The 26307-nt window shown below is 54.0% G+C and overlaps 1 protein-coding gene and 1 pseudogene across 8 annotated transcripts; one reads left to right on the top strand and one right to left on the bottom strand.

Moving 5' to 3' along the window:
* Positions 1 to 947: 947 nt before the first annotated feature.
* Positions 948 to 18743, top strand: MIIP (migration and invasion inhibitory protein). Of its 8 annotated transcripts, XM_045898682.3 has the most exons (9): positions 1519 to 2214; positions 2464 to 2799; positions 3209 to 3293; positions 5426 to 5534; positions 5615 to 5667; positions 6155 to 6284; positions 6454 to 6550; positions 7507 to 7641; positions 7896 to 8211. In XM_045898682.3, the coding sequence occupies exons 1-9, from the start codon at positions 2101 to 2103 to the stop codon at positions 7971 to 7973; spliced, it is 1137 nt and encodes a 378-aa protein (XP_045754638.1). In that variant the 5' UTR covers positions 1519 to 2100; the 3' UTR covers positions 7974 to 8211. The 8 variants fall into 8 exon arrangements, with proteins under 8 accessions (XP_064445987.1, XP_064445986.1, XP_064445988.1 ...); XM_064589917.1 differs by lacking the exon at positions 7896 to 8211 and adding an exon at positions 948 to 1102 and having other exon boundaries at positions 2027 to 2214; positions 6454 to 7641; XM_064589916.1 differs by lacking the exon at positions 7896 to 8211 and adding an exon at positions 999 to 1102 and having other exon boundaries at positions 1988 to 2214; positions 6454 to 7641.
* A 3204-nt stretch (positions 18744 to 21947) lies between these two features.
* LOC123841311 (hsc70-interacting protein-like) lies at positions 21948 to 23531 on the bottom strand (annotated as a pseudogene).
* Between the last annotated feature and the right edge of the window lie 2776 nt (positions 23532 to 26307).

Below are 26307 nucleotides of genomic sequence, written 5' to 3'. Positions count from 1 at the left end.
TTAGCAAGTTTACAAAATTGTGCAGCCTTCACCACAATCCAATTTTAGAGCGTGTCCAGCACCCCAAAATGATCCCTCTTGCTCTCCCTTTCTCTCTCCTTTTTTCCCTTACTTCCATCCTCCCTCACTCCTATCCTTTCTTTTCTTCCTGTTAATTTGCTGAATTACACTGATTGGTTTTAAAATGTTCTGGTGAAGTCACTTCATCTTGTACAACCTCGTTTTTGGTTTTCTCTGTAAAATGGAGCTGGCATGCTCCGCATACAAATTGGATTGCAGGTATCTGTGTTCGTGCTTAACCCACTGCCTCTCCCTCTCCTTCAGGCAGGGACCCTTCTTCCTTCTCTGCCTCCCAGTGCCTAGCACTGTGCTCCTTGGTGCAAAGTAGGCACGATAGATACTGGAAAGAAAGTAAGAAAGAGCGAGTCTCCAGCCGCCGACTACCCCACTCCCGCCCGGCCTCCCACAGCTGAATTCCGCTGCTTGGGAGCAGCTTCAGGTCCAGACTCTGAAACGGCCGCCGCCTAACCCGGCGTGGCCGGCGGCCCCGTCCTGACCAATCGGAGCTCGTCCTCGGGGCGCCTGGGTGGCTCAGTTGGTTAAGCAACTGCCTTCAGCTCAGGTCATGATCCTGGAGTCCCAGGATCGAGTCCCGCATCGGGCTCCCTGCTCAGCGGGGAGTCTGCTTCTCCCTCTGATCTTCCCCCTCTCACGCTGTCTCCCATTCTGTCTCTCAGATAAATAAATAAAAAAAAAAAATCTTAAAAAAAAAAAATCGGGGCACGCCCCCAGCCCTGTAATCGACGACCAGTCCGCGGTCTCGGAAGTTGACCAATCAGCTCCCGAATCCCGCTGTTAGGCCCGCCCCAATGTTGAAACTGCCGCTTCTGAACGCGGAGTAACGTTCGCAGGAGCGTCCGGCTCCGCCCGCAATCTGACCAATCAGGGGGGCCGGGTCGGGCCCCGCCCCCAGCCGGCGAAGCGAGGGGTGGCCGGGCGGAAGTCCCGGCTGCGAGAGCCTCGCTGGGGCGGCGGGCTTCCGGGCTTCCGGACTTCCGGGCTTCCGGGCTTCCAGGCTTCCGGGCTTCCAGGCTTCCAGGCGGTGAGTGCGGGAGCGGCGGGGCTGGCGTGGGGAGCAAGGACTCGGCCCCTGGTGTGGGCGGTCCACAGGCGACCAGTGTGGGTGAGGCGGGTGGGGGGCCGGGCCGGCTTTCTGAGAGGAGGGTCTGGCCTGACCCGGCGTTAAAACCCGCCCGGTGCACAGTGAGGGAGACTGAGTTTCTGGGTGGAGCCTGGGCCTGGATCCCAGAGGCGATTAGGAAGCCCCTTCCCCAGCCTACAGAAATCCCTTCTAGAGGCATCCGTGTGTCTTTGAGCCTGGGTCCCTGGGGGCAAAGGGCTGAGAGAGGAGGAGGAAGGAGAAGGCGTCCCAGGCACGTCTCAGCTGCAACAGGTCCTGGAGCCAGATTCCCGTTTAAATCCTGCCTTTGTCACTTACTAGCGGTGTGAGGTGGGCAAGTTGGTTAACTCCTCTGAACTTTGGTTTCTTGATTTGTAAAAAGAAAGGGAAGATGGAAGGGTGGGCAGGACAGAGGGAAGCCTCCCTTCAGAAGCCTGATCTGTGTTGGATTCACAATTTATAATACTTTACCTTTGTAGACTTGCCCCAGTTGTTTTCTACAAATTAAACTAATTTCATAGTTAAGATTGTTAAAGGGGGATTGTTCCCTTTTGGGTGTGTAAGTAAACACAGTCTGGCCAGTTTAATAATAGACATTTGTTGAGTGCTCACTGTATACCAGGCACCATACTAAGGCTTAACATGCATTAGCTCGTTTAATCCCTACAGTAATTTGAGGAGGTCTGTTATCATTTCTGTTTGGCACATGAGGAAACTGAGGCACAGAGCAATTAAATAACTTGCTTGAGACTGCACAGTTAAGGAGCAGTAGAGTGGGGGTTCAACCCCAGGCCTCTGGCTCCACAGGGCAGCCTCCTTGGCCGGTGTCATGCTGTCTTCGTTTAGGTAGAAGAGCCGGGCCTGGAACCCAGCCCGAGGGTACACCACAGCCCAGGAGGAAGCCACGCCATGCGCCTGGGATGGTGGAGACCAAGGACTTGGTGCAGCTCCGGCAGCTCAACTTGGCACTCCTGAGGCAGCTGTGGGTCGGGCAGGATGCCGTGCGGCGGTCGGTGGCCAAAGCAGCCTCAAAGGTGAGCATCCGCCTTGACAACTTGCAAGGGGGGGCGTGAAGGGGCTCCCTAACCAGGCAGGTCCCAGGCCTCCTGTGCAACACGCCCAGTTTAGAGAAAACTGAGGCCCAGCAAAGAAGGGACTGGCCTGGGATGCTGCAGAGGCCGGAGCAGGGATGAGGATTGAGGAACCAGGCCTTTGTGCCTAGTGCAGGCCAGCTGGGTGGGTAGCTGGGCCACTCCCTGGATGACCTGGCCTCTCTGTTCCAGTCAGCTCTGGACTCCAGCAGCAGCTATGACTCCCAGACGCCATCGTCCCAGGAGACGTCATTAATGGCCCTCAGAGCCTCCGGCCTACACCCTGCCCACCAGGGTGATCCCTGTGATATGTCCAGGCCTGGTGGGACCAGCTCTGGAGTGATCTCTCTCCCTTCTGCCAAGTACCGACACCAGGCGTCCCTGGGCTCACTGAGGCCCTACTCGGCACCCTTGCTGGCCATCTCAGACCCAAATGACCCAGCGCTTTCAGCAGAGCTGGACAGTCCAGGGCCTCAGGAGGTCCAGGCCCAGAGCTGCACCCTGGATCAACAAAGGAGGCTGTCCAAGGTAACATGGGAGAATAGAACTTCCTTGAACTTCAGTCTCCCTATCTCACAAATGCACTCATCGGCAGGCTCCCCTCAGGGTGGGAGGCTTCCTGGAGATACCTTGAGTCATGCCCAGCTCAGCTGAAGTGCTTAAAAAGTGGTGGTTGTCAGTTTCTCGGCACTTTGGGAAGAAGGTGATGAGCCCATTATACAGATGGGAAGACCAAGGCTCAGAGGCCACGCTTGTTCAAAGTCGCACGTAGAGGGGTATTGCGGGCCAAACTCTTCCAACTCCCAAGCCCCTAGCTGAGTCCTGGGGCTCATGTCAGGGTATAAGTTAAGACATGGCCCCTTTTTTACCCGCAAGGTGGGGCCTCCGGGCTGGGCCTGCACGCCTAGCCCTTGCCCCTCTCTGTCTCCCTCCTCAGTCAAGAGTGACCCTCAGTGAGGAGTCTGCATTGCCTGACAGGAGCGGGCGCTTCTGGCCATGCTTGGGCTACGACTGGATTGCAGGTATGGCCCGCCTCCACATGCCTGCCTGAGCCCTACCGGTGCTGAATGAATGAGTCAGAGCTGCCATATTCTTTTTTTTTTAATTAGAGTGAGCGAGCACGAGGGGAGGGAGGGGCTGAGAGGAGAAATAGATTCTCCACTGAGCAGGGAGCCAGACATGGGGCTCCATCCCAGGACCCTGGGATCATGACCTGAGCCAAAGGCAGACGCCCAACCGACTGAGCCACCCAGGCGCCCCAGAGCCACCATATTCTTTAGCATGTATTGGTGCCAGGCCCCTGCAAAACTCCGTGTGCATATCGTCTCTTTACATCGTACTGCCTATCCCCCTAACCCCCCACCCTCAGCAACCTCAGTGGCCTGGCTGGTCTCCCTCTGGCTTCGTCCACCCCATTATTATCCATTTTTGAATGGCAGCCAGAATGAAACCTGGGAATCAGAGTACTTAGCACTTAGAATAAAATACAAAATCCTTATCTGGCCTTACGAGGTAAGACCTGGCCCCAGGTAGCTCTGTGACGTGACCTCTCACTATCAGCCTCTGGCTCTTTGCTCCAGCCTCATGGGCCTCCTTGCTGGTCCTTGAACGTGCCACACTCATGGCAGCCTCAGGGCCTTTGCACTTGCTGTCCCTGCTGCCTGGAATGCACTTCCCCAGGTTCACACCCTCTGGGTGCTTTTTATCATTGAGGGCCCAGCTCAGGGGCTAGGCCTTCTGTGAGCATAATGTCATAGGGCCCCTGCCCCCCACATCCCTGCCTGTGGCATCAGTCATTTGTATGTTCTTCATATCATTCGTTCTCAGGAATTGTCCCATTTCCTTATTTCTTAGCTGAGTTCTCCAGTAGAATGTAAGCTTCATTTGAGCAGGGCCATACCATCTTCTTGCTCTATCTCCCGAGCCTGAGCTTAGAGGTGTGTGACGCATAGTAGGTCCTCACACGACACCTGTCGAATGAGTGAGTGAGCAGCCATGAGAGGTTGCTGCCATTTGGCTCCCCATTTCATAAAGGGGGAAACTGAGGCACAGGTTGAGTTACTTCCTAGAGGCAGGTGCTCCAGGGGGTTGCTGAGACCCAGTGGTGGTGGGGACACAGGCCCTGTCCCCCGCATTTCCCGGCCTCTCAGCTCGCTGCCTTGCTTCCCGTTTCTGGAAGGTGGAGGCGCCTGCCTCCTGCCCGCCCTTTCCCTGTGCTCACTCTCCTTCCCGAGGGTGAACGATCGCCCCCATCTCAGGCCTGTCCCTGCCTTTGTGTGCTCTGCCCCATCCCCTCTGGGCTCCTGGAGGATTTGCTTCCTGCGAGTCTCTCCTGCCTCCTCGTTCAGTCCCATGAGCATGTGGACCCTGGGAAGGGTGAGGAGAACAGGTTTTAGGGAGCACCTGTTACAGGTGTTCTGTGAGCTTCCCTCGGCTTTACTCCTCTTATCTCCGCCGCCCTTCACGATGATCTGTTAGGCCGGCGCTGCTGTCGTCCCCCGTCCCCATGGACAGATGAGAAGGCTGAGCTGCCGGCCCTGAGGCACTTCACGAAGTCTCCCATCTGCTCAGCTGTAGAGCTGCAACGTGTTGTTTTCTACCCTGATGAAATATTTCTATTTTATTTTATTTTATTTTATTTTGTTTAGTTTAGTTAAGATTTTATTTATTTGAGAGAGAGCACGAGCGAGAGCGCACAAGCAGGGGGAGTGGGAGAGGGAGAAGCAGGCTCTCCGCCGAGCAGGGAGCCCGATGTGGGGCTCGATCCCAGGACCCCGAGATCATGACCTGAGCTGAAGGGCAGACGCTTCACGACTGAGCCTCCCAGGCTCCCCCCCTTGCCACCATATTTGTAAGGCTTACGAAGCCAGGGCTTTGTCTAGTTCCCTCCTCTCTCCCTGGCACATCAAACTGCAGCCCCTAGGAGGGGCTCTAAGTATTTTTTGTTTAAATATTTTTTGCACGGACGATAGGCTGTGCGTGAGGGTAGACACACACGGAGGCAGGACCAGCAGTCACAACGAGTGGCGCGTGCCCTCCAGGGCTGTATGAGGCAGAGTGGGGGCAAAGCAGGTCGACTGGAGTGCTGTGCCGAGTGCCCCCTAAGGCTCGGCCGGCGGCCACACAGCAGCTGCTGGTGCTTTGCCCACTCCAGGCTCTCTGGACAACAGCTCACCCATCACCAGCAAGCCTGAGGCCTTTTTCTCCAAGCTACAGGATTTCCGGGAAGCCAACAAGGAGGAGTGTATCAACAGTGACCCTGAGTGAGCAGGGGTGGCCGACGGGTGGGCAGGGCGGCTCAGGGACCCCATTGCCCGGCCTGCTCACCCCTGTCCCCTCACAGACCCCAGTTCCTAGGCCCGTGGGAGAGCAGAGGTGTGGAGGAAGACCATGAGTGTGAGTGGAAATTCTCGGCAGGTGCCCCGTAGCCTGGCTGAGCGAGGTCTCGGGGGGCCTAGGGAGGCAGCTGGGGTGGTGGGGACTCAGGGAGGGGGAGCCTAGGGTCCAGACAGGGTGGGGCAAGCCTTGGGTCGGGGCTGGGGAGTGGCGGGGAGCTGAGGCCAAGCCTGTGGCACCCCACCGCCCCCCTCCCCAGCCGCCTCCTTTCCTGTGCGCCCCCCACTTCTGCTGCTCTGTGCTCAGGGGGGTGGGGGCGCTGGCTCAGTCACACGAGCACCCGAGTCTTTGCTTTGGGTTCCCATCCGCAGCAGATGATGCACACACGTGTGTACGTCACGTCGGGTTCGTGTTCTGTGTGTGTACGCCTGTGCGTGTGGCCATGGGGGAGGTGGGGTTGGCGGACCCGTGCGGTGGGGGCAGCAGGGGGCGATCAGGGATCTGGGGGTCCAGCTGAGAGGAGCTGCTGCTTCTTCCGGCCCCGCAGGCGTGTACTGTTACCGCGTCAACCGGCGCCTGTTTCTGGTGCCTTCCGATCCTGGCGCCCCTTGCCGCCTGTGCCTGACACCTCGGGACGAGAAGCATCCTGAGACTCGGGTGCGGACAGCGCAGGTCAGGTGAGTGGCCCGAGCAGGTAGGACCCCTCGGGGCAGCCGGAGGGGCGGCAGAGGCTGAGGAGAGGAGCCGAGCCTGAGGCCTGCCAGTCCTGCGGGGGGGCAGGGTGGGCCCCCTAGCCGCCAGCAGGCACCCGCAGCCGGGCCTCCTCTGTCCACTGTCCCCCCGCAGGGTGAGCATCCCGCTGTCTGTCCTGGACCCCCCGCACCAGTACCGCATCCACCGGCGGAAGAGCTTCGACGCCTCCGACACGCTGGCCCTGCCCCGGGTGAGCAGCAGTGTGGGGCTGGATGGAGTTGGGCTCAGAGCCCAGGTCCCCAGGAGGATCCTGAGGCCCAGAGAGGGCCAGAGACTGGGCCAAGGCCACACAGCGAGGCTGGGCACAAGGAGGGCGAGCACCCAGGTCTGTGGAGTTCAGGCTGGGCCGCTTCCATCACCTGGCACTGTGCTTGTTCCCTGTTCCTCGCCCACCCCGTGCTTCCAGGATAAGGGTCTGCCTGCCTGCTGGCGTCACGCACATGTGCCTCATTGATTGAGCTCTTGGGTGCTGTGTGCGGAGTCCTTAGGAGGATTACCTCATGGAGCCCTCACAGCAGCCAAGACTGTGGGTCCTGTTGCCATCCCACTGTACAGATAAGGAGACTGAGGCCGAGGGAGGTCACTGGTCTCAGATCAGCAGGTGGAAGAGCAGGGATTTGAGCCCAGGTCCTTATGTTTCCTAGTGTCTCCCATGGAAACGTTCTTTGTGTCTCCCGGGTAGCAGGGAGCCCGTGGGGGCCCCACTCCCAGTTGAGGCTGGGGGAGCTGGGATTATGGGGAGGAGAAGGGATGCTGAGGAAAGTCGGTCTGCTCATCTGTAAAATGGGCACAGCAAACAGTCCTCAGACTGGTGGGGTGAGTGGGGCACTTCAGTGATCAGTACCTGTCAGGGGCGTGGGGCAGAGTCCGGCACACAGGAAGCGCTCTGTCAGTATCCACGGGCTTCCCTCCTGTCTCAGGCCAGGGGCCCAGGGCCTGGGTCAGCAGGGAAAGGAAGGCCTGGGGTAACCCAGTGGGTGGACACGGGCCCTGCCCTGGGGGAACCTCAGTCTCCAGGGAACATCATGACTGTTTGGGGGGACACAGCCCCAGCTAGGGGATGCTGGCAGTCCAAGGGGAGAGGCACAGCCCCCTCCCTGGGGTGCGCCCCATCAGAAGGGAGCCTTAACCCCTCACTCTCCACAGCACTGCCTGCTGGGCTGGGACATTCTCCCTCCAAAGTCTGAGAAAAGCTCAGCCCCCAAGAGCCTGGACCTCTGGTCCTGTGTCTCCTCCGAGGCCCAGCACCGGAAGCTGTCAGCTGCCAGTACTTCTCACCTGGTATGGTCCGGGGTGCCCCAGGAGGGACAGACGCCTTGGAGCAGGCCTGGGGGGGGTGGGGGGGCAGATCGGGGCAGAGAGTGCAGGGCCCCGGCCCCCCAGCCCTTGGCACCCTTCCAGGCTCTTCTGCTCCCTGCCAGCTCCCCACCCCACCCAGGAAGGTGACCCTGACTCTGATCCAGAAGGGAATGAGGTGGGAACTGAGGGTGACCTTTCAAGTGGCCCCCTCTGACACCTCCCCATTCACCATCCAGGCCCTGCCAACAAGGGTCCCACCCTGCACCCCAATCTGGTCAGAACCCCAGCCGTGTGCCCCGTGGCTGAAGCCCTGAGGACTGGCCACTTGGAGGAGGACAGGGCCCCTGCCATCACCTGTACCCCGTCTCCCCTGTTAGGGCGCCCACGACCAGGGAGGTGGACTTAGGCCCCACCCTCCCAGGTGGGCAGGTGGATGGCCCCACGCTTTTCTCCTTCCTGGGGACAGAGGTGGGGGCTCCAGGGTTGGGGGGGGCGGGTGAGAGGATTCTGTGACATGTTCATAAATAAAGCTCAGTACTCTGTGCAGCTCCAGATCGCCTTGTGTGCTGGGTCTGTCCTGCTGATGCCCTCAGTGTCCAGGAGGTGCCCCGGCAGCAGCCTCTTCCCCTCACCCGGGGGCAGACACATCTGGCAACCCCCGTTGGGCCAGGTGGTTCCATGGCCCCGGGCGTGGCTCTGCAGCTCCCAGCTCTGGGCAGGTGGCCTCCCAGGTGGGGGCTTGGGGCTCAGGGGCTCAGGCAGGCCCCCATGGATGAGGCTGAAGCTGTGGACAGCAGGCAGTGAGTTTTCCCCTTCTTCTTGGTCCCTAAAGCTGCGGTCCATTGACGGGGTCTTCTCCTGAAGTCTCTGGGCTGGTGGCTCCTCCCCTGCCCTCTCTAGCCCAGCCCTGGGAGCCCCGGGTGATCAGAGCCCCGACAGGCACAGACGGGGAAGCTGAGAGCCAGGCGGTGAGCTGGAGGCAAGGTTGGCCGAGGGCCCAGATCTCCCCTCCTGGGTTACCAGCCAGTGTCTGTCTTCCTCCTGATAGGTTGAACAATATGAAAATTCCTGGTTTTGTAGGATAAAAACGGACTAAATGGGAGCCCGAAGGCCAGAGGAGGCACATGGTTTTTCTGAGGTTTCTCAGCTCAGAGGGCTGGAACAAGGGTTATGGTCTCCCGTGGCCTCCACGAGAACCGTGACGCGGGGCAAGCTTGGTCCGCCCGCTGCGCACGGCTCCCATGTTAGGGTGGGCGAGGTTCTGCTGCAGTAGCTGATGAACCCCTCGCCCTCGGGGCCCTTCTGTGGGTTCCAGTCTCCACATTCACACCAATGCTTATTTTTTGCTTTTTTGATGATAGCCATCCGAATGGGTGTGAGTTGGTATCTCGTTGTGGTTTTTGGTTTGTATTTCCCTGATGATGATTGATGGGGAACATCTTTTCTTGTGCTCATAGGCCATTGGTATGTCTTCTTCGGAAAAATGTGTGTTCAAGTCCTCTGTTCATTTTTAAATGGGGCTGTTTGGGGGTTTTTTGTTTGTTTGTTTTTTATATGTTGTTCACTTGTAATTTGAAGTCATAGGGCCTGTGGGAGTCAGTGGTTTTGTTAGAAATTCTTTGGCCAGAGGGAAAAGAGAATCTGGAAACCTTTGGCCAAACAAAAATTATGAATTTACAGCTGAGATCAGCTTAGAAGTTCAGCTGACGCAGAAAAGCAACAGTTTGAACAAGACAAATGTTTCCCATAAAAGTCCTGACTGCAGTGCTGGGCCATTAAAGCCTCAGGGTAAGTGGTTTCTGTGGAAACAGAATTCTTTTGAAAATGTAGGTTTCACCGGTTTACTTCCAGTCACTCCTGTGTGCAAGAAACCACACCCATGGTCTCCAGACACTGTGACACCATTGATAGTCAGACTCACCCTTTGTCCGCCACCAGGAAAAATGGGTCTAAACTCTGATGCTCAGGCTGTGAGGTCATGCTAATTTCAGAGATGTTAAAATGTGAAAGAATTTGCATCTTAGAATTAATGAGACACAAAAAGTCTTTTTTTTATTAAAAGAAATTACTGTTTTTTAAAGATTTTATTTACTTATTTGAGAGACCAGAGGGAGAGAGCACAGAGGGAGAGGGAGAAGCAGGCTCCTCGCTGAGCAGGGAGCCCGATGCGGGGCTCGATCCCAGGACCCTGGGACCATGACCTGAGCCGAAGGCAGACGCTTCACCGACTGAGCCACCCAGGCACCCTGAGACACTTTCTATGTACTGACTTCTGAGTTCTGTGCACCCCCCTGGCTGTCTCAGTGGTGGTCTCCGCGGTGGCTTCCTTGGGGCCTTCAGGGCAATGGGCCGGGGTGGGAAGACTTAACCTGATCTTTGCTGCTGGTCTGCCTGCCAGTGTTTCAGGGAGGCTAAGGAGGACTCGGCCCTGGGCTCCTGTCCAGCCCACGCTGCCTCTCCTGAGCTATTCCGGATGACCGCTTCAATCTGGGGGAAATAGGCTTCTTCAAACCTACGGGTCCCCAAGAGTGAAGGTCACCGGCAGAGACCCCTGGACAGGGTTTCGTGTCTCCCAGGCCCCCTTCACTCAGCCTGCAGCCTTTCCCCCTGCTGTCCTGCCCTCCCAGGTACCCACGCGCCCTTCTGCGTTCTTCGAGGCCCCTCCGTCCCCCCTCACTTAGGGTTGCCCAGACCTCTTCCTGTCCCCCACCTTCACCCCTTCCAGCTCCCACTTAACCCTCCACATCTCAGCCGCCATGCCCCTCAGATGCACCCCCCCTCCCGTCACAGTCTTCCCTTCCCCACACTTGTCCATTCCCGGCCTTATAGCTTATTAAGTGTCTGATCATGCGCTTCCTTGCTTCGTGTCTCTCTCCCCTGCTAGAATGTAATAGCTTTGTGAGAGCGGAGGGAGTCTTTTTTTCTTAGTTGGAATTTCTTTTTCTTGTTTTCTCAAAAGTAGTGGTTAACCTGTATTCAGGATCGGGTGTTTTCATCCACCTGGTTTCCCACCTGCATCAAGAAGGTGATAAGAGGAGGCTTTAATTTCCCTGAGCCAAAGGAGGCTTGTGTTGGGGTGTGCACACTGATAGGTCGTACATGTTTCTCCCCACTCCTGCAAATTAATAGTGTTCTTTTGCTTCGTTCCCCCTCCAAGTATGTGGCATAAATCCCAAAGGAAAAAAGCAAGATCGCCTACTTCTTCCCAAACTGATGTCGTGTGTAAGTCACTTAGAAATAAGAACAGGGGCGCCTGGTGGGCTCAGTTGGGGGAGCACATGACTCTTGATCTCGGGGAGGTGAGTTTGAGCCCCAAGTTGGGGGTAGAGATTACTTAAATAAATAAATGTAGAAACAAAACAAAACGGGGTGAGGGTCTGATCTCTGTTGCCGCATCAATGCGTAGACACACGGACCCACATGGGCCATTCATTCACGCACATGCTCACTCGTTCGCCATGTGTGTGTCAAGCTCCTCCTGTGTGCCAGGCACTGTCCGGGGCTCCACAGAGCGAGCAGTGATCAAGGTAACAGAGCAGGGGCCTGCCCCCCCAGAACCCCCCACAGGAGAAGTTGACTCTGCTCCCCTCTCCCGCCCCTCAGAGCAAGCCTCCAGCCCTGCTGAAGCTTTTTTTTCTGAGTCTTAAACCTGCTGACCGCCCTTGGCCTCCAGGTCCTGATCCACGCTGCTCCCTCTGCCCGGAGCTCTCTTCCTACTCCAGCCTCAGCTTCCACGTCTGCTCCTCAGAGGCCCGACCTGCTCCCACAGAACTGGGTTGGGCCCCCTGAGTCTGAGGCCCCCTCTGCTTACCTGCCAGAGCCGCCTCACCCTCCACAGCAAGACGCTTGGGGGCAGGAGCTGGGCTCAGACTCGTCCTCAGCTTTAGCCTAGAGCAGCACGTGGTCTATGGTAGGGGTTCAGTAGGTAGGTGGCAGGCGAGTGACTGAATCCATGAACCCCTAGGTCTTGGGGAGAAGAGGCCACACGGCCCTGGGACCTGAAGAGAGTGCATCCCAGGAGTTTGGCCCTGGTTGGTCACTGGTTTTCAGTAGGTCGTACTGTCATGCGTCTCCAGCAGATCCTGGGGGTCTGGCCTCCTGGGAGGGGATGTGGGGAGTGAGCCCTCCATCCTGGGAACTTCCTACACCTGTCAGCAGCTGTGGCTCCCAGTCTTTGGTGTGCAGATGGGGAGCATGCGGAGGAAGGAACGCTAGCTGGCCTCCCAAGGGACCCTTCCAACTTCCCAGATGGCAACTGGGAGATGCTTCTGTTCTTTGGGAATTTGAGCGACCACTCCATTCCTACTTCTCTGTCCTCATGGAGGTGGACCACGGGTGGCCCAGAAGACAACAAAACGCTGGATTTTCCAGAGTTAGTTCCCCACGTGCTATCTGAACTCAGCATTCTGATGTTCTGGGAATTTACAACATTTTGGTGTGAAGTTTCTACTGGGCACCCCAAGTCAGAGATCGGGGTTCAGACCCTCCACACTGTTTGGCGGCTTCCTGACCGTGACCTTGGGCATGTCACCTAACTCCTGCACCTCAAGGGTGACAGGGCCGGTGGGAGGTGGGGAGGCTGACCTAACAGGGCCCTAACTGGTAAGGCATGACGCTTCTCATCAGCTGTTCAAGCCCCCCGCCCCATCCCGTCGTAAGATCAGTGCCGTCTGGACCGGGCGCAGTGCTGAATTCACGCTTCCTGCGCACATCTTCCCGGGGAGGAGGAGCTATGGAGTATGGAGGAAATGGGGTTAAAGCCTCGCTCCCCGGCTGTTGCTGAGAGCAGGTGGCAGGGCAGTCCTGTCATCGGGCCCTGCCCACAGCGAGGAGGACGGGTGGCGGAGTCAGCCACAGGACTGCGGGCAACCAGGGCCTTCCCCACGGCCAGCGTCTCAGGTGCGTGAGGGTGGTTGGCTAGGCTGCGCGGGAAGTCGTGAGGAGAAGCCAGCCTCGACGGGACCGTGCTGTGGCCCGTGGGGGTGGCATGAGGTTGGGCCTCACTGACTGGGGGCCCGATGGTGGCTTGGGTGGCCTCTGGGGATATCCCCCTGTCGTGGCACTAGGCTGAGCCCTGACCACAGGGTACTCATTTTCAAGTCCTCTTCGTCTGGCTGGAAGTGGGCCTCTCTCTCCATCCCCAGAAAGCACCAGCAGTCCTCTCTGCCTTCTGGCAGGACAATGGCGGGGGCGGGGGTGGTGGTGGGTGGGAATCTAGGCGCTGTAGGTCCCAGCTCCCAAGGCGAAGGGACCATTCTCAGCCAGTCAGGGCTGGGGACCCATGGGATCTCAGTTGGGAAAAAAGGGGACAGGAGAGGCTGTAAGAATTTCCCAGATCTCAGATACGGTATTCGGGGGATCTGGCCTGCCCTTAGGGCTGGGGGCATCAGAAAACCCCAATGCAGAGGGAGACCCCTCTTTCCCACTCCCAACAAATTCTGGCAGCCTTCCCAATCCCCCTTTACAGAGTCTGCTGGGGGAGGAAGGAGCAGCTCGAGGGAACACTCTCCCGGATTGGTGGGGTCCGTGCCAACAGAGTGGGCAGAGCACCGGGCCTGGAGCCATGGGCCTGGGGTTCAGGGCAAGTCAGTGGGCCCTGGAGCCCCAGCTTCTTCAGCTGTAGGGTGGGCATTCTAATGCTGCCTACCTTATTAAGGCATTTTTGAGGACTGAACGAGATGATAAGTTAATGAGATGCGTAGTGGGGCAGCTGGGACTTAGTAAGAGCTTATTCCATGTGTCCTGCAAAGTCGGGGGACCTGTCTCTGGAGAGTCTACCCCACTGGGCCTCAAACACAGTAAGGAATGAGGGAAGGAAGGGGATAGTGCTAGGTAATTTCTCTGGTAAATGGTTGATAAAGGGCCCTGCCTGGCCCCATGTCCCTGCCAGAGTGGGCCCCCATACTTGCATGCCTGGGAGAACCAGGTGGGCAGCTGAGAACATCGAGGCCGGGCTGACCCAAAGCCTGGAAACCACTCAGGCCCTTCCAGGAATCCTTGGCTCACAATTCGGGGTGCGGGGCTGGGTGACACAGCAGAAGAAGAGAGCGGCTGTGGGCATGAGGTGACACAAGCCTCCATCCATCTCCTTCAGCGATAAACCTCTCTCCTGTCTTCCCTCAGGAACTGTTGTCCAGACCTTTCCTTGGTCTCCCTGGCTGGCCCCATGCACTCCCTGCCCCACCCCCTCCCCAGCTCTAGAAGCCGTCCCTCCCCGGGCCACCTTGTTGGCCTTTATCTCCCCATGTCTCTTGACCAGGGTCAGGGGGGCTCATCGGATCTTCTCGCCTTGCCGGGCTGGGGCCTTCTGAGGGGCCGGGGTCCCTGGGAGCTGCTCATCCCTGTGGGCCCCAGCTTGTCCATACTCTCGGAAGATGTGGTGGCCACCAGCATCGGGAAGAGCCAGGAACACCCCTGGGTCCACAAAGTGGTTTCACTGGTGGCCCCTAAGACGTTTATCTTCCCAGAACCCCAGAATGTGGCCTTATTTGGGGTAAGGGTCTTGACAGATGTAATGAAGGTAAGGCTCACGAGATGAGATCATCCTGGATGAGGGAGGGCCTTAACTCCAGGAGGGGGTGTCCTTGTAAGAGAAAAGAAGACACACAGACACGTGGAGAGGGGGATGTGACGAGGAGGGGGAGACTGGAGTGACCCGTCTACAAGCTGAGGACCCCAGGATTGCTGGTGGCCCCCAGGAGCTGGGAGAGGGGCCTGGAACAGTCTCCCTCAGAGCCTCCAGAAGGAACCAACCCTGCTGACACCTTGATTTTGGACTTCTGGCCTCCAGAACCGGGAGAGAATCCATCTCAGTTGCTTCAGGTCACCCCATCTGTGGTGACCCTGGCTGCCCTGGAAAACTAACACAGTTCACGAGGAGCTGGGGGTGAGTCAAGCCCGGCCCTGTGCTTTGTGGGCCCACGTGACGGCCGCTCGCAGGCAAGCTCCCATCCACGGTTCGGTTCTTAGCGTCAGGTTTGATTTTTGGGGGAAAGCAAAAGCTTCAGTGTCTCTCTCCCCCATTCGTATGTTGAAACTGTAACCCCAGCACCTCAGAAGGTAACCAGATGAGGAGATAAGGTCTTTGAAAAGGTGATGAGGTTCTTTATCAGGCATGACTGGTGTCCTTCTACAAAGGGGAAATTTGGACTCAGGCATACGCTCCCAGGAGAGGCCATGTGAGGACATGGCAAGATGGCCACCTCCACGCCAAGGACAGGGCCGCAGAGGGAGCCGCCCGGCCCTTGATCTCAGACTTCCAGCGCCCAGGACTCTGAGACAACACACTTCCGCTGTGTAAGCCACGCCGTGTGTGGCGCTTGGTGAGGGCGGCCCTGGCAGACTGACCCCCCCACGCCCGCCCCCGTGCACACACGCCCTCCTGCACACTCACCCCCCGACACTCAGCATTCTCACATGCGCATGCGTGCACACACACACACACACGCACACGTGCTGCAGGAGGCTCTGTCATTGTCACTGTGGCCCCAACACTTAGTCATTTAACAACCCCCTGGGTTGTGTTGCTTTCATGGAAGCCAACGCTTGGCTTTTCTTTTGCCGAGAGCTTCTCACTCAATTTCTCTCGGTCTCACTTTTCATTCTGACTGGGAAGGATTTTTTTTCAGTCTCTCTCTCTCTTGTGGTTTTGACTGTGCCCCTGGTTGTAGCTCCGACCCCACGCCTCCGGGCTCAGCTCTTGCCCATCCAATGTGTCCACTGTGGGGGGGATGGGCCTTGCTTGTCAGCTCCCCCCCCAGCTGCCCAGCCGTTTGCCAAGTGGAAGGTCGGGGGAGGGGGTGTGGGGGAAGGACGTGTGAGGGTGAGAAGTGAGCTCACAGCGGGGGCCTGGGGTTGTGGACAGACCCCAAGGCCCGAGTGTGTCACGCAATCTCCTCAGCTGGGAGTTTCTGTGAGCAGTTTGAGAAGTGTTGGGGCACAGAGAATCCTGACGTGGTAGCAAGAGCCCCTTCAGGAACTTGGGGTCACCAGCTGATCACAGAGCTTTCCCCGGGGGTGCTGACGCCGGCTCGCCCCAGCTGAACTGCCCCTCCCCGAGCCACCGGGCTTGGGGTTCTCCTCCCCCTTCCTTCAGACCCACTCAAGTGCACTTCTGTCACTGCTAACAGATTGACTCTGGGCAAGGCACTCCATGCCCTCATTAACTCAGAGTTGCTAAGTTTTGGGAAGTCTTAGAACAATCCGTGGCAGAAAGCAGCCCCTTCCTGCTTTGAGACTCTTCAGACCCCAAATCCTGTGACTCTCCTCTTCCTTTCCAGATTCTTTGGGGCTGGGCGGAGGGGCCGGGGAGAGGGGTTGTTTATCACTGGAATAGCAGAAAATGGTGCCTTCTTTTCTTCTTTCGGATGTGACATTGGACAGTTGGCCTCTCAACTCAATCTCATAGCCGAACATTGGCTATTGTAATGCCTACCTTGCGGGTTATGGGGGAGACTAAACGGGCTCACATGGGTGAGGACTGTTACAGACGGACTTGTGTTCCCCCCAAAATCTGTATGTTGAGGCCCTAACCGCCAACGTGTCTGTATGTGAAGATAGGGCCTCTAGGGAAGTAAGGTTAAATGAGGTCCTTAGTGCCCCAATCCAACAGTGGGCCTTACAGGAAAAGGACACCGGGGTGTGCACACGCAGGAACGAGGTTGTGTGGGGACCCTGAGAAGGCAGCTGTTTGCAGGCCGAGGAGAGAGGCCTCAGGAGAACCCAGCCCTGCTGACCCAGTGATCTTGGGCTTCCAGCCTCCAGGACTGGGAGCAATAAGTGTGTGTTAAAGCCCCCCGGTCCGTGGTGGTCTCTTACAAGAGCAATAGCGAGCTAATAGAGGGGCTCCCGTGCTGGCTGGCAGGCACACAGTCCCCGCTCAGTACATGGGAGTCGGGGAGGTCATTCTCCCTGCTGTCCCTACACATCTTAGGTCGGCTTTTGTCCTGGACCGTCTGTTTGCACAGCCCACAGCCGTGGGACCTAGTTCCTGTCTCCCTGTGGGTCAGAGAACAGGTTCATTAACCTTCAGCCTCAATGGAGATTGGCTTCCACTGCCGGGTCATAAAAAGGATGTTACTTTGGGGCAAAGGATGAGTCTTAGGAGACGGGGCCGGGGAGGGGGAGTGTGTGGTCTCCTGAACGGTGAGCCAGACAACTGTATGCCCAGCACTCATCTGGGCAGGTGCCTCATCACCCTGCGGGACTTGGGGGCAAGGGGACCCATTCAAACACCAGGCTCAGGCTGCTCCCCCCGCAGAGAGTAGTAAGCCATTTAAAAGGCCCTTTGGGCTCCTTGTCTCCAGCAACGGAATCAACCAGACTAATTGTTTGACAATTATTATTACTAACTCAGGGGGCCTGTCCTCAGTAAGTCAACAAATACTTACAGTGCCAGGTCCCGGGGGTGGGGGCGGGAAGCATTGAAGAGATTAGACAAAGCTCCCTGTCCTCGGGAGAACTTGCCTTCCAGTGGGGGTCCTGAGACTCTCTGGGCAACTGCTTCCCATTCCCCCACCCCCACCTGGAACCCAGGGGCACTCATCTGTACTAGATGGTCACACATAGCATATTTAGAATAGATCCCCATCTTTGTAGTAGCTGGGCTATGAATATTCTAGAGCTTCCTGTGCGTCCAGCTCTGCAGGGAGACTTATCAGCTCCTTTCATCTTTGCAGGGCCCTGTGAAGTGGGGGAAGCCAGTCCCAGGGAGGTTAACCAGCTCACTCCAGCTTGCTCAACTGCGGCGGGGACGGCGGGGACAGCGGGACAGTGGGGCGATTTGAACCCAGCTTCGTCTGACTTTTCCAAACCCTTCTCCTTTTTCTTTTTTTTTTCTTTAACAACACCTGGCTATCTCCAGTATCCCATTTTATCAATACAAGGTTTTGTTGTTGTTGTTGTTGTTTGTTTTGTTTTTTAATGTGCAACACAGATCACATGAAAGAGGTTTTCTGTGTGCTCTTCGTTTTGCTGAGTCCGGAGAAGGTGAGAGGGACACAGGTGGTGCAAGGAAAAGCTGCATTGGGCCCTGGGCTCTTGCAGGGCTGAGCTCCCACACAGGGGCCCCGGGGGCTGAGCTCTGCCTGACCTGGTCATTTTGAAATCAGGGGCCCCTCCTGGGAAGGATGCAGGCTGAGGAGAGCTGCAAGGCAGGCTCAAAAATCAGGGCTTGAGATGACTCATCTGTGGCTATTTATTACCTATCTACATTTCTCGGTCTGATTGGGCTGCTTGAGGGCCAAGCCTCCTTCTTTCTGGGTGCTGACTAAGCAACCCAGGGTCCTGCCCCCCTCTGGCCTCATCTGGAGCTCACTCTCCTCGCCCTCAGCAACACGCGGGCCCCATGGGGCTGCTGGAAGTTCCCCCTAACTGCCCTCGCCGAGGTCTTCCCAGCAGCCCCACTCTCTGTGGGTTCCTGTTCTTTCTCCCTACAGTTCTCAGCTTCTATGTCACCTCCTCAGGGAAGCCCTCTCTGACCACCACGCCCATTCCATCACGAGCTGCTTAGGTGGCCTGTAGAGAGCAAGATGGAGTCACCTATGCCAAGCAGGGGCCTGTGTCAAGCAAAGAAGCGGCAGTGAAGGGGACGGCAGCTACGAGATCTCGCTGAGACCCGCACCGGCTGAGGACGCCCCGGAACTGATAACCAACGGAAGCAGAGCGGGTCTGCAGGGGCCCGAGACTGATTAAACCCCTTTAAAAAGGGGAGGATGTTTGCAGCAAGCTGTCAGACTCTTCAGACACGACCCCTCTCTGTCTGATCGCCTCAACAAGGCAGCTGTACCCAAGGCTCTGCCCGATGGATCTCCGAACAGAACCGAGACCCTTCCCTGCTTGAACATTATTATGAAGCAGTGAGTGCCGAGAGCTGCCCCGGGGCCGGACCGAGTTCTCATCTCAACCGGGCGCCTGCAGACTGACTTCATGTCTAGTTCTTTACCTTCCTATGCCCTCTGTTCTCCTGTTTGTTGTGTGGCTTGTGTTCTGCTCGTGTGCCCTGTGAGAAGCCAAGTCAATCAGGAGGTGAAATGTCATTGAGTTTGGAATCCTGGAGCTGCTTCCTCATTATGTTACCCCCGCCTTATGATTGAATAAAGCCGACATCGTGGAAAGACACGGCTCGTGTGCATGCCTTCGCCCCATGCTCAGGACACAGTTGGAGTGGCCGGCAGGATTCCATGTCATTGACTCATCGTGTGTTGGAAAATTTAGAAGAATCCGAAAAGAATGCCAGAATCTTGCTTGAATGGGCCGCAACAGAACTAAAAATAATAAATTGGGGAACAAATTGATGTGAATATAGACTTGGCAGGCATCTCACTGAGGGTGAAATCCTTAGGGGTGGGCAGGTGAAGCCAAGGTGGGCTCTATGCAAGGAGCAGTCGACAGCGGAGGCCCGTCCGGGGCTCACCCCTTGGCATGCCGGGCATGAGGTGGAACTAGCCAAAGTCAAGACCACAGGAGATTGCCTCGGGTAGGCACTTGGAGGGCTAGGAAAAATTAAACCGTTTGGGAACATTGCAAAGATACAAGCCACTACTGGCCAAATTAATCTATTACTTGGCAGAAAGATGCAAAAACATTGTGGACAAATCTGTACAAATATCCTAGATATACATGGGAAATAGAGCTCTACATAGTTAAGAAATTGTATATACCAGCTGCTAGTTTACAAAAAAGGAAGGAAGATGTGGGCACAAGCTAAATGCCTAAGGATGGTGAAGAGGGTCGAGAGGCCTGATGCCATACTTTGTGTAGAAGACCCATGTCACCCCATGGAGTTAGAAGTCAGAAAGAAGCTCACAACCAGGACCCCAGGAGATGTAATCATGGATCTGAAGGATCCTAAAAGTGCAAAGCCCTTAGTGTCCCAGGCGTGCACTGTGGAGGTTCCCATCTTACTGATGAAAACCGTCTCGCACTTAGACCAAGACTGGCAGAGGGGCAAAGAGCTAGCTAGTAAAGTGATAAGGAAGGCCAAGTCAATGAATAATTTAATGAATTATTGAATAATTGAATAATTAATGAATAATGAGTAATTTATAACTTTAAAGGGCAAAACACCCTTGGGGCCCCAGATCCCCATCCTGAGGACCCAGGAGACTATGATCACCCCTGGTGGGGGAGGATTATCAAAGCAGACCCAGAGGCACCTGGGTGGCCCAGTTGGTTAAGCATCTGCCTTCGGCTCAGGTCATGATCCCGGGGTCCTGGGATCGAGCCCTGCGTCAGGCTCCTTGCTCAGCGGGGAGCCTGCTTCTCCCTCTGCCTCTGCTGCTCCCCCTGCTTGTGCTCGCTCTTTCTCTCTCTGTCAGATAAACAAATAAATAAATCTTTAAAAAAGAGAGAGAGAGAGAGAGAGAGGAGCAGGAATACCGACAAAGGGAACAAGGGAAATTTATTAAAACTTCTTTTACAAAAAACTCTAGGACCCTGGGGTAGATTGACCGGCCACTGAAACCGGGGACACTAGGCCATATATGCAGGTAGCACTGAGCATGGGAAAAGAAATAATAACAGACACATTTTTAGCAGCTACAGGATCCCAGATATCATTATTCAAGAGAGGGGCAACTGGCTGGCTCAGTCAGTGGAGCGTGTGACTCTTGATCTAGGGGTTGCGAGCTCGAGCCCCACGTTGGGCATAGAGATCACTAAAAAAAATAAATTAAAAAAAAGGAGAGAGAGGGCGCCTGGGTGGCTCAGTTGGTTAAGCGACTGCCTTCGGCTCAGGTCATGATCCTGGAGTCCCTGGATCGAGTCCCGCATCGGGCTCCCTGCTCGGTGGGGAGCCTGCTTCTCCCTGTGACCCTCCCCCCTCTCATGTGCTCTCTGTCTCTCTCATTCTCTCTGTCTCAGATAAATAAATAAAATCTTTAAAAAAAAAAAAGAGAGAGAGAGAAAGACCTACTAAAGGAAAAACTATAAACATTGAAGGATTAGGAGGAAAAATAACCAAAGGAATACCATAGAAACAGGAGTGTTAACGTATGATAGGGAACCCATAGGACACAGCTTTGTGGCTGCACTGCAGTAAGAAAATAGCATCCAACGGGCCCTGGATGTAGCTTGCTTTTTGCTAAATCAGAGACAGATTACAGAAAGACGGGCCCCGGAAGACGTTAAACACTTCCGCCCCAGATAGAGGAAAAAGGGAGGCAACAGTAGACACACCTAGACTTCCGTGTGAAAGAGCAACAAAACTGAAGGACAATTCTGTCTCATGGCAGGACATTGTCACTCACGGGCACAGAAACTCTCGTTGGACCACAGTGGCCAAAGGACAGTGCAGCTTGAGAGAATCCAGGACTCTTCTCTGATGGACGTACTACGTATTACAGAGCAGAAAACTGCTATATATTCCTGCACCCCTGCTCACCTTGCACTTGTCATTATAGGACATTCCACATACACGCACATGCACATCATCAATTAAAATACAAAAATGCAGTGTCGATCTTGTTTCCTGCCAACAATGCTGCTGGACGAAATGTAATTGACAATATTCTCCTGATTTTTAGAAAAAAAGATTATTTATTTGAGAGAGGGACAAAGAGAGCACAAGCAGGGGGAGCAGCAGAGGCAGAGGGAGAAGCAGGCTCCCCGCTGAGCAGGGAGCCCAACGCCGGGCTCCATCCCAGGACCCTGAGATCATGACCTGAGCCGAAGGCAGACGCTTAACTGACTGAGCCACCCAGGCGCCCTTTTTTCCTGATTTTTTAAAGAAAGATTTTATTTTTAAGTAATCTCCACACACAGCATGGGACTTGAACTCATGACCCTGAGGTCAAGAATCACACACTCCACCAACTGAGCCAGCCAGGCGCCCCCTGATTTTTTTTTTGAACCATATCTCCAACTCAAACTTTATCTGTTTAAATGTTATATTTGCCTCCTGCTCATAAACCTTTATTTCACTCACACCGAGCAATAAATTTCCCACACCGAAGTATCTTCCTTGCCCAATTAATCCAAAAGAAAAACACTGAAATGATTAGTGAAGAAAAATGTAGGGATTAACACACGCTTTTCATTTGTTTTTAAATATTTTTAAGGTTTAAAAAGTGTTTCGAGTGTGTAATTCCTAGTAGGAGGACATTATCTGAATGAATACCCTGGTGACAAAGCACTGTAGAATGTTTCAGCTGCGTGTGGGGCAGAGGGGTGGGGATTTCTCCAGTTTTCTCCGTGAAAAGAGGACGGTCAGAGGTCCACTGGTTTGTATGATTGTCACATTCATTAGGTGACCAAAGTTGCTCTTCCTTCAGCAAGGGCTTTATTTGTCTTTATTTGTCCGAGGGCATTAAGCTTGACCTCCAAAATTTGGCTAACAATTTACTGATGAGATTCATAACCTTTGAGTTGGTCTGATATTTGGATGTCTTTGCAGGGTTCTGAGCCACATCCTGGAAAGCCACCATAACTTCTGGACACTGTCTGGCAGTGAGAACCTCTGGATCACTCTGAATTTCATGGAGCCCAGGCATTCCTGCCATTCCAGGCACACCCACCTCTCCCCGCCCCCAGGAGAATTACCAGGCATTTCCCCCAGGAGAGCCCCCTGGGACTGGCTTCTTCCCCCTCCCCACTCTGGGCTCTCTCAGGTTCTTCCAGAGCCTTCTTAACCCTTCCTACTATTCTTTCTTTGAGCTCTCGCTCTTCACATTTTCACTCACACTTTCTCAGACGTTCGGCAATTTTCTGGGCTCTTGGTTGGACCTCTTTCAGCCTGTACTAGCATCTTCATCATAATCCAGTTTACAGGCGAGGGCGAGATCATGTGTTACTTCTTCCCAACGGCCCAGAAGTCGGCGTGCTTTTTCCCTACCACTTATAAGGCTGAACTGCATCAGGATGTATTTCAATAGCTCTGTCACAGTCTCGCATGGCAGCGTTTAGCTTCTGTAATTTGGTGAAGACACGGGCTCTCTTGGCATATACAGAACAGCCGAGCGAGGATTCAGCTTGTTGGCCTCTGTGAACAAGTTGGAGGTTTTCTAGCTCACCACACTTTCGGGCATCAAGGACAGCCACTTTTTGATCGTTCGTCTGATCCATCGTTTCCTCGATCATCTCTACACTGTCATCTCCCATTTCTTGAGGGGCATCGGTATCCGGTTCAAACACACCTTCACTGTCAATTTCTAGATCACTTTCCTCACTTGATGGTTCCCCTGTCTTTATGTTTTCCTCCACCTTCTTCCTATCTGTTTTTTTCTTCCTTGATATTGTCTTCTAATTTAGTTTTATGAGTAGCAGGTGGTCTTTTACTCCCCGTGCTCTCCACCGGCTCCCTCAGGAAGCGATGCTCAGATCCTGCCTGCACATTTTCACAGAAGCTCGCTCACTGTGTGGGGGTCCGGGGTCCAGAGGCGGCGGGAGGCGGTGGGCCCGGCAGAGGTTGCGTCCCACTTCCAGGCACGGGTGACTGTGACCGTGTGGGAGGAGGCGGCTGCTGCGAACTCTCCTGATTTTTTGTCTTATTGAATTAACCGGATACTTCACATACTGACACAATAGAAACAGCCACACTGGTAACAGGTCCCAACCACCGTGTAGAAAATTAGCTAATTACACCATCTGCTTAATTAACGCAGCATTAAAAGAATAAGGTTTTTCACATTAGGGGAGAAAGAGAGACACACCAAACACCAGACCCAACCCTACCAGACCTTCCAGAATCTTCCGACAGCGGTCTAGATTTGGCACATACAGCGTGGGAGATTGATCCAGAAATTGCCCCGCTGGTTGAAGCAGCCTGGGAAGATGGCTCAGATTTTTCAGGGGACACGTTGCATGATGATGCCTGGCCACACCAGGTCCGTGCTGATCCGTTTGAGCGCCAAGATGTCCGCACTCCCATGAGTCATCCTTATTTTAAGGATTGCTTCTTTTTTTCTTTTTTTAAAGATTGTATTTATTTATTTATTTGCGAGAGAGAAGGAGAGACAGAGAGCACGAGAGGGAAGAGAGTCAGAGGGAGAAGCAGACCCCCCGCTGAGCAGGGAGCCTGATGCGGGACTCGATCCCGGGACTCCAGGATCATGACCTGAGCCGAAGGCAGTCGCTCAACCGACTGAGCCACCCAGGCGCCCCTATAATGGAGGACATTATTCTAGGCTACAGACATAGCCACCTGTACCACAGGATTGCCAAAATTTCGTGGCTGGTCTTACACATGATAACCATCACTACAGCCAACATTCTGGTGAGCGCAGAAGGCAAAAATAAGACTTTAGCCCCTGAATACAATGTAACATTCCCACACCACAAAACCAACGTGTGCCGAACTCAGTTTTTCAAATCATGTCCCAACCATACCAGGATTGCCTGAGCGCGTACCAGGCGATTTTTCCAACACTACCCTCTTTCCAGAGCTAATTATATATGCACTGAATTCTCCTAGAGCTCAGAAAGCAGCTCTTAGACACTTTCGCCATTAGAGTGAGGATGTTAAGCTTTCCCAACAAAATTTTTATTCTAGCTTACAAACTGCACACCCATATCAAGTCATAGATAGCACGAACCACACACTAGATGACTATGGACAAAATACGACAGAATGTGAAAGACTGGACTTAGGCGTTCATTCAATGAAGAATTTAATAACGTCTCAAACCAACATGCCACTCACATTATAAACAAGAAGCATTTTATTTTTTAAAAGATTTTATTGATTCATTTGACAGAGAGAGAGTTAGTGAGAGCAGGAACACAAGCAGGGGGAGTGGGAGAGGGGGAAGCAGGCTTCTTGCCGAGCAGGGAGCCCCATGCGGAGCTCAATCCCGGCACCCTGGGATCACGACCCGAGCCGAAGGCAGACTCCCAACGACTGAGCCACCCAGGTGCCCCAACAAGAAGTATTTTAACTGAAAACATGGAATCAATCACATCCATTAAATTAATTAATTAATTTATTTATTTATTTATTTTAAAGATTTTATTTAACAGAGAGAGAGACAGCAAGAGAGGGAACACAAGCAGGGGGAGTGGTAGAGGGAGAAGCAGGCTTCCCGTGGAGCAGGGAGCCCGATGTGGGGCTCGATCCCAGGACCCTGGGATCATGATTGGAGCTGAAGGCAGACGCTTAACCGACTGAGCCACCCAGGTGCCCACATCCATTAAATTTAAAAATCTCACTAGACAAACATGTGTGCCCAACGTGGATCATACACTATAGGATACCCAGACATCACATGCATGAATCTTACAATAAACTCATACAAATCTTTTGTCAACTCATGGTATGAATTGTGGTACCAACCAGGCATGGAACAAGAGAATATATATAAGGAAGATGAATATCCTGAAAATATTACTGGTATTGAGGCATATGATGAATATCCTCAAAGCACTGCTACTGATAAATCTTCATTATATCATTTTCCATACTTTACCCCACCCCTAGAAAAAGTTCCAGTGCCAACAGGATACCCAAAGGATGACAACATTATATCCACAAATGAAAATGATGCGTATTATAATTACAACTTGACAGATGTCCTGGACTTTCCATTCTTGGGCAATTTTTGTGTGAGACGTAGGGATACACCATGTGATAACACACATGGAACTTGGTGTGCGAAAACTTCATCAGCTTACTTAAGACCTGAAGAATTTTATACAAAGAAGGTAATGGAAGTTTTGCACCTGCCGAATTGGATTGGAAATTAAAAATAGGACGAACCTTGCTTCCATAGTCGGATCACCACTTTACACACCAAGCTAGACCTGATTCACATGTACCTAAAAATTCACTTTATTATATGGAGCCATTATGCCATAATTGGATAACGGTATGCCTAAGAGGCTTTGAAGGTAATTTTACCACACACCTACACAGAGATGGTGCTATAAGGCCAATTCTTTTATTATTATTTTTTAGGATTTTATTTGTTTATTTGAGAAAGAGAGCACACGAGCAGAGGGGCAGAGGGAGAAGGAGAAGCAGACTCCCCACTGAGCAGAGAGCCTGGCACCGACCGGGCTTGGTCCCAGGACCCCGGGATCATGACCTGAGCCAAAGGCAGATGCTTAACCAACTGAGCCACCCAGGCGCCCCAAGGCCAATGCTTTTAAAACTAATCCTTGTATGCTTTCAACTAGACCTTACAGTGGCACACACAAAGGGATACTTTTACACAGAATATTCGGGAAACCAATGCCTAAATTATCCATTTAGAACAATGCGGACTTTAAAACACTGGATTACAGGACGTGGGCATTACCCTGATGGACCAATAAATTGCTCTAGAGCATGAAAGATAAGCTCACGTTCAGCCACTGACACCTTCTGCATACCCCATGAGAATGGAATAGAACTGAAGCTCTTAAATAATACCGTAAGTAGGCAACTCCCGATTAACAGGATAGCTGAATATAAGTTATGCTTTAATAACACAGGATATAGTTTAAGTTGGAATGATGACACAGAGGTTATGCATGGATGTCACACAGCACCTCCATAGTTGAGGATATTCCCATAGACCACGTCATGTCCTCATGGAATTGACATCTTTTCCAATGATAACACTTGTGGACAAGCTCCAGGCTTATCAGATATTGCATGCAATGTTACATGGTGGGATGTTTCCAGCTTAAGGGACTACCTGTTAGAGAGTCCACTACTGCAGGCCAGCATCACAA

Source organism: Mirounga angustirostris, unplaced genomic scaffold (assembly GCF_029215605.1).
Source record: "Mirounga angustirostris isolate CCGP_5_RB_7025 unplaced genomic scaffold, mMirAng1.0.hap1 SCAF_4, whole genome shotgun sequence".
NCBI classification, from domain to species: Eukaryota; Metazoa; Chordata; class Mammalia; order Carnivora; family Phocidae; genus Mirounga; species Mirounga angustirostris.
Note: the sequence above shows the minus strand (reverse complement) of the source record. Positions and strands in the feature narration are given on the sequence as shown.

Excerpts from the sequence above, each read along its gene's own strand:
- MIIP (XM_064589917.1), top strand. The coding sequence starts at position 2,101 with ATGGTGGAGACCAAGGACTTGGTGCAGCTCCGGCAGCTCAACTTGGCA. Across the intron at positions 3,294-5,425 it reads GGGCTACGACTGGATTGCAG|GCTCTCTGGACAACAGCTCA; the intron begins GTATGGCCCGCC and ends TGCCCACTCCAG. Across the intron at positions 5,535-5,614 it reads TGTATCAACAGTGACCCTGA|ACCCCAGTTCCTAGGCCCGT; the intron begins GTGAGCAGGGGT and ends GTCCCCTCACAG.